The 10,946-nt window shown below is 41.6% G+C and overlaps 1 protein-coding gene across 10 annotated transcripts in view; it reads left to right on the top strand.

Moving 5' to 3' along the window:
* Nucleotides 1-245: 245 nt before the first annotated feature.
* ADGRL4 (adhesion G protein-coupled receptor L4) overlaps nucleotides 246-10,946 on the top strand; it is a 108,728-nt gene continuing 98,027 nt past the window's right edge. For 4 of the 10 annotated variants that reach the window (XM_005302366.4, XM_005302364.4, XM_005302365.4 and 1 more), the window contains exons 1-2: nucleotides 246-401; nucleotides 3,228-3,377. In XM_005302366.4, the coding sequence (XP_005302423.1) occupies nucleotides 380-401; nucleotides 3,228-3,377 (172 nt within the window). In that variant the 5' untranslated portion in view covers nucleotides 246-379. The remainder of the gene's footprint in view (nucleotides 402-3,227; nucleotides 3,378-10,946) is intronic. The other 6 variants (XM_065554074.1, XM_065554073.1, XR_010589663.1 and 3 more) reach the window with 5 other exon arrangements.

Raw genomic sequence — 10,946 nt, 5'->3', positions numbered from 1 at the left:
CACTGCCCTCTGAGCCCCTCAAACTACCCCTCTAGCCTACTCACCCCCTGATCTACTCCAGCATCCCCTCCATACCTACCCCTACTGCCTGCTTATTCCCCTGTGCTCTCTCATCTGCTCCTTATCTTCCCCTGCAGATCGGTTCCTCTCCTTCTCTACCCTCCCTCTCCAGCTCCTGAGTCACTAAAGGGGTTTTTTTTGGGGGGGGGGGAAATGAGGCTCGGGGTAAAGGGCAGGGTAAGGCCAGCAACTTCACTGGGGTTTCACATTCCTAATGGGCGTGTGCAGACACTTTGCACATGCTCAGACATTCTAAGGCAGGGCAGGTTCTTCTATTACACAGGGACTCAACACCAAGCACTGCATAGCAGCACCACCAATGAAACTACTCCCTCTCCTAGGTAGGTGATTTTGCTTCACAAATAAGTGAGGGGCAGGTGGAAGAAGGGGTGGGGGTTGGAAAGATGAAACTGAGGGACAACTTTGCAGGGGCTAGGTATGGGATGGAGTCAGTGGCAGCTGAGGGGAAAACTCATGGGTAACAGTGATTAAAAGTTTCCCAGAACTCTGGTTAGTGCTGCTGCTGCATTTGACTATCCCATCTCATCAGGGTAACCCCAACATCTTAAAGGCCATAAGTATTAACTCTCTGAATCCCTCAAGTGCTTGCATTTATTTCATTCTGTAATCTCTTCTGTAAAACCAATGCGATTGATTGTCTTGGTTAGGGATGTTCTTGGACTTCACTTCTCCTCTAGCTTTTTTGCTTCTGATATCTGAAAGATGCTCTGAACAGTAAAAATAAATGAGCAAGAAGATGAAACTTGGTAGGAAATGAATTGATTTGGTTTGTATATAGTTTTTAAACAAATATGTAATTTTTAATTTTTTGAGTTTTTCATGAAATTTTTATTTGTCCAGCAAAGCAAATTTTCAATGAACTCTTCAGGGGCAGTGAAAGTTGTAATTGTAATACTAGGCTAGCAAGTATTCAGCATGATATTTTGGTAGAGAGAAGCAGAATTGCAGGGGAAGAGAGTACCAAGAAAGGGCTTTATGTTTTGTAACTTTCCTTATGTCTTTCTAATGAGTTGTAAAGTACAAAGTCGGAAATGTTTTTTCCCTCCAGTGTTAGCTGCCTGGTTTTCTTAATTATATATATTTATGTCAGTGGGCATGTATAATTTTTTGTGAACTGTTAGTTTCCTCAAAGTCAGCAGTTCCTCTGTCTTTCTTTGTGTTGAAAACTATACAGCTTCTTAATTCAGGAATCATTTAATGGGAGAAAATAGAAGGTAGCCTTTTTGAACACAGACATGATATTTAAAAAGACTTCCTTTAAAATAATTTTAAAATGATAATGCTACAAATGTTGTTCCAGGGGAATTTAATCTTCTTTCAGATTGTTACTATGTTCTGTGTTAACTAGATATGGGTAGACATGGTTTAAAAATTGATCTGGGGAACTCTCACTGGTATTTTTCACCTGGTTATTGTTGGGTAGTTTGGATTACACTCCATGCATAATCCTGGATACAAAGGCAAGTATCTGCATCTTCAATAGGAAGGAGTAGAAAGTTTTGAAAATCTTTCAAAGATTTTTCCCACGCCACTATGTACCTTTTATGTTGATCATCATTTTAAGCTTGTTGAACACAGGTTCCAGTCCTCCAAAGGCTTAAATGCATACTGAATTTTGAGCATGTAAGTAGTCTTATGGAGTAAGTTTTGCAGCTCTATCTAATCCCATGTCCTGTCTTCTGACAGTGGCTTGTGCAAAGTGCTTCAGAGGGAATGAACAGAACAGGGCAATTTATTGAGTGATACATACACTGTTTTCCAGTTCCAGCTTCTGGTAGTCAGAGATTTAGGAACATCCAGAGCATGGGATTGTGTTCCTGACCATCTTGAATAATAGCCATTGATGGACCTATCCTCCTTGGAATTACTTAATTCTTTTTTGAACCCAGTTATACTTTTGGCCTTCACAATATCCCCTGGCAATGAGTTCCACGGGTTGACTGTTCATTGAGAGAAGAAGTACTTCCTTATGTTTGTTTTAAACCTGCTGTCTATTAATTTCATTGGGTGATCCCTGGTTTTTGTGTTATATGAAGGGGTAAATAACACTTCCTTATTCACTTTCTCCATACCACTCATGATTTTATAGAACTCTACCATACCTAAATCATCTCTTTTCTATGCTGAACAGGTCCTAGTCCTTTTAATCTCTCCTCTTATGGGAGCTGTTCAAAACCCTAATAATTTTTCCCTTCTCTGTACCTTTTCCATTTCTAATATATCTTTTTTGAGATGGGGCAACCAGAACTGCACATAGTATTCCAGGTGTGGGCGTACCATGGATTTATATAGTGGCATTATGATTTTTTCTGTTTTATTATCTATCCCTTTCCTAATGGTTCCTATCGTTGTTAGCTTTTTTGACTGCTTCTTCACATTGAGCGGATGTTTTCAGAGAACGATCCACGATGACTCCAAGACCACTTTCTTGAATGGGAGCTGCAAATTTAGACCCCATCATTTTATATGTATAGTTGGGATTATGTTTTCCAATGTGCATTACTTTGCATTTATCAATACTGAATGTCAGCTGCTATTTTGTTACCCAGTCACCCAGTTTTGTACCATCCCTTTGGAACTCCTCACAGTCAGCTTTGAACTTAAATATCTTCAGTAATTTTGTATCATCTTCAAACTTAGCAACCTCACTGTTTACCTCGTTTTCCAGATCGTTTAGGAATTTGTTGAACAGCACTAGTCCCGGTATAGATTCTTTGGGGACCCTGCTATTTACCTCTCTTCAATGTGAAAACTGACCATTTATTCCTACCCTTTGTTTCCTATCTTTTAACCAGTTACTGATCCATGAGAGGACCTTCCCTCTTATCCCATTACTGCCTATTTTGCTAAAGAGCCTTTGAGGGACCTTGTCAAAGGCTTTCTGAAAGTCCAGGGTACGCTATATCCGCTGGATTACCCTTGTCCACGTGTTTGGGTTTAGAATTCTCTCTAAGAATTCTAGTAGATTGGTGAGACATGATTTCCCTTTATAAAAGCTGTGCTGACTCTTCCCTAACATACTGTGTTCATCTATGTGTCTGATTGCTGGAACGCCCCCAGTTGGCTGGGTATGTCCTGCCCATATCTGAGTTTAGAATTCAGTATACATTTTAGAAACAAACAAACATGGTTTACATTTGTTTCAGTGTTTGTGTCCAGTCTGCTGGACTATGGCTACACTTCTCCGAACTGCAACATGACGTGCCATAAAGATGCGGCGTGTGAAGTTAAGGGTGGAATACAAGGTTGCTATTGCTTCCCAGGATTCACAGGAAATGGCATACTTTCCTGTCACGGTAAACATATTTTACCTATGTACATTGCTACAGGGCATGAAAAATATACCCAGTACCTATTAGTTTGAGGACTACATTTATAACCAGAATAATACCTATGTTGACATGCCACCAAGGCTAAAAAACTGAAGTACCATCCCTGGTAATTTAAAGTAATAGTGGGTACTGTATTTCATTGCAACTTGTCAATCAACTTTCTATCTAATATTTTAATGTCATTTACCATATTACCAAGTTGGACTTCATTCCACTTTGTCTTTTCTTTCCTATGATAGATAATTATATATTTTCCCCAAGTTACTTTCAGCTGTTTTTCCTTCTGTCCTCCTCTCCCCGCACTGCTCTGGAAAGATTACAAAAATAGAAGTACACAATTTATGGAAAGAATGGTTATATAGATCATCTACATTGATTTTCTGCCTTTTTCCACTGCTGCCCACCTCAGTGCTACCAACTCTCATGATATCTGATGTTTTTTTCCTAAAGCCCCAGATCCTGGAGCCCCGTGATTATGTGAGAATCTCAACTTTAATAAAAAAAAACTTTCTGTGGAGAAAAGCTTGAAAAAGTGAACTCTAAAGACTAATAAAACAGAAGACAAATAAAAGAGTCCTAAATACAATATTTTAAGCCAATCTCATGGATTTTAAGCCCATGACATGACTTTGGAGGGGCCTGACTCAGTATTTTTGAAGCTTAGATAGACAATACTGCCACTTCCACACTCCTTCACACCGATCCACTTGCACATAAGGCTTTGCAACTTTTCTAGACACCTAATATTAATAACTGATGAGCCAATGTTCCCCCTTTCGCCCCAGCTGCTGGAAAGGGAAGTATGCTGGGATGCCTAACAGGAATCTATCCCTTGTGGACTCCATCTTTCATAGGTATCTGATTACTTTGAAGCTTCCCTCACCTCTGGCCATATCCCTCTGGCTGCTGGAAGGGCTAAGGAATTTCTCTTTCTCTCTGTTCCCCTCTCCCATCCCAATCTCTACTCAGCATTCTGGGCTGTTGCAACATATGTGGAGAGGAAGGGAGGTCCTGCTACTCTATCCCTCTCTCTGCTTTCAGGCTGCTGCAAGTGAGGTCTCTATACTCTTCCTCTCCCCCAGCCAGGGCCGGCTCTGGCTGTTTTGCCGCCCCAAGCAAAAACAAACAAACCATGCAGGGCAGCTGGAGCGCGGGTGCAGAGGGACTCCCAGAGCTGCAGATGTGCCCTGGGCAGCAGAGTGCGCGCCCCGGCTAGTGGGGGGGGGAGGGGAAGAGAGAGAAGGGGGCGGCCAGGGCTTCCTTCAGCGGGGCGCTCGCCACGCGGCCCATCCCACCATACCACCTGCCAGGAGGGCTCAGCGCCGCTCCGGTTGGCGGGCAGGGAAGGACACGGGCTGCCCTGCTGGGCTTGCTACAGACCTGGCACTGTCTGGGGCAGACAGAGCGCGCAGCCCGCTCCCAGCAGGGCGCTCCCCTCCTCAGTGCTGCCGCCCCCTACAGGGCGGCCGGAGCAGCAAACCAAGAAAAAAGGGGGGAAAAAAAAGGTTGGAGGGAAGCCACCCCTTAGAATCTGCCGCCCCAAGCATGAGCTTGATCGGCTGGTGCCTGGAGCTGGCCCTGCCCCCAACCTTCATTTGTGAGTTGCCCTTTGCAATGAAGAGTTGTAGTGCCCGCCTCTGCTGCTCGTCAAGCTATGCCCAGCTGCAGCACTGTGACCTGATTCTTATCAGTTTTCACTGCTGCTCACTATGTCTTTAATAGCAGTCATGAACAGTAACCAGACTCTGGTCAGAGCTTCCCCTAGTGCACCTTGGCAAAGCTCTGAGCAGAAACAAAGGCACTGGAGCTAGCTGTGAGCAGAGTAAAGAAAAATCTCTGCACTTGGGAGCCCTTGATTCAGGTTCATAAGCCTAAAGGCTAGAAATTTACTTTCTTTTTATGAAAGCATAGAACTTGAAGGTGCTTGCCAGGGAAAGCTGCCTTCCCTGCATGTGTCTAGGGAACATTTAGGGGTAAATATAACTGATCAATTAATGAAAAATTGTAGTGACAAAAAACCCAGGTCACCTGAATCCCAGTCCAATGATCTATCCACTAGATCAGTTAATCTAATTGATTGCAATGCTCAATACATGTTTGCAGAATCAAGACCTGTATTTGTGAATAATTATTCAATGAAAAAAATCCAATAATTTAAATTAATATTATTTGCAGCTCACATTTCCTTCTGCCCCATTATCGTGTCACTTTGATATTTTTTTCAGTGAGGAGCAATTATGAGTCAGCAATTAAATTCACAGCAAAGATCCTTATCTCCTCTTTCACTATCCTTCCTCCCCAAGGTCTGAGGTATTTTGAATGTTTATATTTTGTTTACTTTAAAAAAATCCCTCCTCCAAAGACATAGAGATACTTTTGTCTTAAACTGCAGCTGGTGTAAATGGTAACCAATAAGTTCAATCATTCTCAAAGCCTCGGGATTGTTTAGCTGTATAGAGTTATGCTAAAGGCTTGTCTACACTACTGCGCGGGGTCGATCTAAGATACGCAACTTCAGCTACGTGAATCGCATAGCTGAAGTCGACATACTTAGATCTACTTACCGCTGTGTCTTCACTGCAGTAAGTCGACAGCTGATGCTCTCCTGTTGACTCCGCTTGCGCTCCTCGTTCTGGTGGAGTACCGGAGTTGATGGGAGAGTGCTCAGCATAGACGCGATAAATCAAACCCCACTGGATCGATCGCTGCCCGCCAATCCGGCGGGTAGTGTAGATAAGCCCTAAGTGTCAGGAAGCTGAATCCTTCAAAATAAATTCCTACAAGCGTTCAATTAAGGCAGCTTCCAGGCAGATTCATGGTGCATCACAGTGAAATCAAGACTGTTTGGGTATGTCTACACAGCAAAGAAAAGCCCGCGACTGGCCTGTGCCAGCCAGGCTTGTGGGCCTCAGGCTGAAGGGCTGCTTCATTCCTATGGAGACTTTCAGTCTCTTGCTGGAGCCTGAGTGCTGGGATCCTCCCATTGCATGGTCCTACAGCCCAGGCTCCAGCCCAAGCCCGGACGTCTACACGGCTATGAAACAGCCCCACAGCCTGAGCCTGAGTCGGCTGGCATGGGCCAGCCATGGGTTTTTCTTTGCTGTGTAGACATACCCTTAGAAGCCTCAGTTAGGTGAGACTAACAGTTTCCATAACAAACTACCTCTAAAACCACCAAAGTCACTTACCCTCCAGCTTAATAGGGCAGTTCATATGTGGGTATTCTTCCTGAAAGAGAGGCTGTGTTATGCATCACATTGTTAACAATGTATGTATTCTTATAATAGCATAAACAAGTTCACTCCATTTTAATTGGATAGGCTCTAAAAAGGATTAAAAATATAGTCAAGCTACACCTCATCATAATTAGGTTAAAGCTAAAAAATGTAGAGCAAAGCTGCAGTTGTTTAATGATGTATTAGATCTTATTGTTCTAGATAAAGCACGCAGCACAAGTTTCTACTGTTCCAGAGAAAGCTACACATTTCTCTTCAATTAATAAGTTTAGGCTTTTATGATGATAATTCAGTCACCTTCAAAGCAGACCATCAATCATGCGTTAACATAAGCATTTTTTCTAAATAGTGCATATAATGCCATTTTGTAAGAATTTTAGCCCTTTTTGTTATTTAGGAAGGTTGTAACAGTCATAATTACTGTCATTAACATGAATAATGTTGCACTGCGTAAGCCTATCTTCTCCTCTGTATTGCATCTTTCCGTTGATAACCAACCAAACCACAGTAGCTGTTTCTTTTGAAAAAGAAGTTCAAGCTCCATTTTTGTCTTCATGATATGATTTTCTCTCTGTAAAATGCTTTTAACATCAAAACACACCCGTTGTCAGTTTAATTCCAAGTCAGTTTATATAAAACTGTCCCTCTTTATTTAAAGGGACATACTCAATTATTTCTAAGTGGTTTTAATTTGTCTCTTTACACTCAGTTGCTTGTAACACCTTTTAAGTACTTGTAAAAATTATTTTCCTGCCAAGTCTGTCTTTTCAGTGTGATACACTTAGACATTTCCCTCTGAGTTTATTGTGGAGCACAAGGCAATATAGTCCTGTTACTTATTTCCTAGCACTATCATTGATCAATCATGAATCACTGATGTCAGCATACCTTAGGGAATGGGGTTTGTTAGTTAACTTGTCCTCTCTTTGCCAGCTGGCTAAGTGACTGCAGAGCACACAAAATTATTGGACTCACTGTGTCTAGATAAAGATACACATATATATGAATTTAATTTCCTGGTGTCAAAATCATGGATTTTAAAGTAATTATCCATTTAGAACCGTGTGGATTTTTTCCCACCAGATATCAGGCGTTTTCAATTAGGTCATGTTTTGGATCTTCAGGAAGCACGGTTTCATCCAATCTTGCAAACAGTTACTTCCATGGCTAGTCCCATTGTCTTCAGTGGGAATATGTGTAGGAGTGAGCATAGCTATGGGAATGACTGTTTGCTGGATCTGGCATCTTCTATATATTAGCATTACAATTTACACAGTGATAAATTCTGTCTGAATATAATCCTTCAGAAAGCTACAGATGAGTCACTTTTTCAAACTTTACACTACATTGCTGCAAATGCACCTTACATTTCTCTTGTTTCTTGTAAAAGATCTGTGTCTCTAACTCTCAATTTATAATATGACGCAGAGAGAATGACCTTACAAAAATGTAACAGTTTTCCTTCTAGGGCTCGCTTTAGGGGCAAATATAGTAGTATATTTTGAATATAATGCATGTGGCTTTAGCTGCATATTTCCTTCCATCTGTAATTGAACTTGCACAGCTAACATTAAGGTAAAGCATGAAGCTAGCATTACAGTAAAAATATAACCAAATAGGACTGATTTATCAGAGAATTAACTTCCTTTCATGCAAGATTTCTGTGGATTTTGTACAAACAAATAGAATATATCTGCCACTTTCATAAATCCTTTCCTTTATATAAAAAGGGTGACCTTTTTCTTTTGTACACAAAACATCCTTACAAGCTAAAGAGAACAGAATTGGCCATGTAAATTACATGTTGCTTGTAATCCTGACTTCCTCCATTCCAAAAAACTTTCAGACCTTTAGAGAAAAGCAGGGTGCGGAAGTGAAGCTTAATGGAAGTCAATCTTTTATTTTTAAAACAGAGAGAAAAATGGGCTGGCACCGTTTAAGCTTTCTCAAGCAGCTCTATCATTTCAACACTGGCTGCCTCTTGCATGCTGACTGCCAATTTGCGGCTTTGTTGGCACACTGCAGAAAATTTAAGTAAACAGTGTGATCACCGTGTTTACTTTAACTTTCTAAAATATGGCAGGAAAATGAAGCAGTGCTGTTTGTTCCAAGCAGGCAGGCAGGAAAAATAGGAACACAGTATCCCCCCCAGATTTCCTTTTAAATGTCCATTGAAAATTAGCCTTCTAAAAGATGAATCAATCTTATTTGTAAAATAGATGCAATTTTTTCAGACATAGTGAGAAGGGAATGATGCCATCAAGACCACTTTAAACTTTAGTAGGACACAGGGCTCTGAAAAGCAATCATGTCTCTGTTCAATATGCAATAGAGTAATATTTATCAGTTTTCTAGAATCACAGCCTGTGTAAAGTAATATTTTATGCCAAAATACAGAAACCTTGTTAGATTGTTGGTAATTTACCTAAATTCAGCTAAATCAAATTGAAAGCCTACTGGAAATCCAAATGTAGATGTATTATTAATGTGACTTGTTTTATTGAGAAGCACGGTGCTGGCTTTATGCCTTTAGCCAACTTTGAAGATGATCACTCCTGCAAGACACCAGGTTATCACCATAATGTGATGTTGTCATATTCCACCATCCAGCCTTCATGACAGTCACTGAATTCGTTTTGATTCATCAGTGTCCCTATGGTCATTAAATAGTATACTATAGGTGTATGGTTTCCAGAGAGATTATTTCCTTATAAAGTAACATGGCCCTATAAAACCACTGTCTCTAGTCATTTTATTCTATAAAAAGATGGTCTTTAGCAGCAAACAGTCTAGTCTAAATGCTGGCCCAGCAAAGGATAATTTTTGTTGTTAGCAGCAGATATGCATCATTAAATGTCACAAAGCTTTTACTTCTATGTTTACCAAAAAGTCTGAAACCACTGACGTAAAGGATCCAGTCCACCCACTTCTAAATCCATGTCACTGGTATCAGTAACCAGAAACCATAAAAGCCAAATTACAGCAGCTTTAGCATAGTGCAGAGTTGTTGGGAGATGATATGCATTAGTCAGACACATGTTATTAGGCTCAATATGGGGGTAATGGGGCAAAATTATTTTGCCAGTGTTATGCATAAGATCAGACTAGATCATCTAATGGTCTCTCCTGGCCTTGAAATCTATTAAACCCTTTTGCTCCATCATCCTGCAATGCACCTGCTCAGGATACAGCCATGTGATTGATCATGTCCTAGTAGTGCAAAGGTAGGAGGCACCATTGCTGACATCCATGCACGCAACTCAGAGTATTCTACACTTCCTGTGCACTGGCCAGAGGCTGTGGGTCTGTGAAGAAGGAAATTGTACAAATGTAATAGGGGCTGTCACTGAGTGTACTCACCCTGGGTCCCCAGCAGCATTGTGTGTACTCCTGCCCTCTGTAAGCCCATGTGCTGCCCTCTGTAGGCCACCATTTGGGTACTGCACTTCCTCATCATTGTCACAGCAGCTCACTGCAAACTGTTCCTCACACGAATAGTTATGCTGAGGTCAATGGGCAAGGACTGCTCACTTGATTAGGAGTTTGCAGTATCAAGTCCTCAGTCCGTTGTTCATGAAGATCTGAAGCCATGAAAAGCTTGGTACCGACACATTGTACTCCAACCCTAGCTTCTATTGAAAGCAATTTTATTTTTTTCTTTGCATTAATATTGGCTGACTTTGACATTCATATTATTAGGTAGGGTCCTCCTGGGAGACTGATCATCATTCTGGGAGAAGGGGCTAGCTGAGTGAAGTGTGTGAATAGTCTTGTGAATAAGGTGCCTGGCTTTGGTATACAGCACACGGATGTGGTTCAAGTTTTCTTTGTGCTTCTATTAAAATTCCGTACTTTTATGTAGTAAAGAATGTAAGGGATCTTCTGGAATTTGCTGACCTAGGAAGGTCAATCCTTCTTGCAGATCAGGAGGCTAGAAAGGCTGACCCGAAGCACAGCTCTGCAACATGGAGTTGTGAAGGAGTCCCAAGGGGTGATGTGTCCAGTCCTCTCCTCCACATGGGCTAACATTGGTTTAATTAGCAAACTGGAGGCATACTGAGCATGTGTAATGCCGACTGTCCCTAGTTGTCAGCGGCCGGGTTTGAACAGGGGCTCTCTGGAGCTTAGTGCATGAGCCTCCACCGCATGAGCTAAAAGCCAGATGGCTCTTAGCTAAGGCTGTAGAGCAGACTCCTTAATCTCTCTCTCTAAACATGGTCTTGGTGCCACTAGATGGGACAAAACACCACACCCAGGAGGTGTGGGGGTTACATACTTCCCTTAGCTGAGGAAGCGC

This window comes from Chrysemys picta, chromosome 8 (assembly GCF_011386835.1).
Source record: "Chrysemys picta bellii isolate R12L10 chromosome 8, ASM1138683v2, whole genome shotgun sequence".
Lineage (NCBI taxonomy): Eukaryota > Metazoa > Chordata > Testudines > Emydidae > Chrysemys > Chrysemys picta.
Note: the sequence above shows the minus strand (reverse complement) of the source record. Positions and strands in the feature narration are given on the sequence as shown.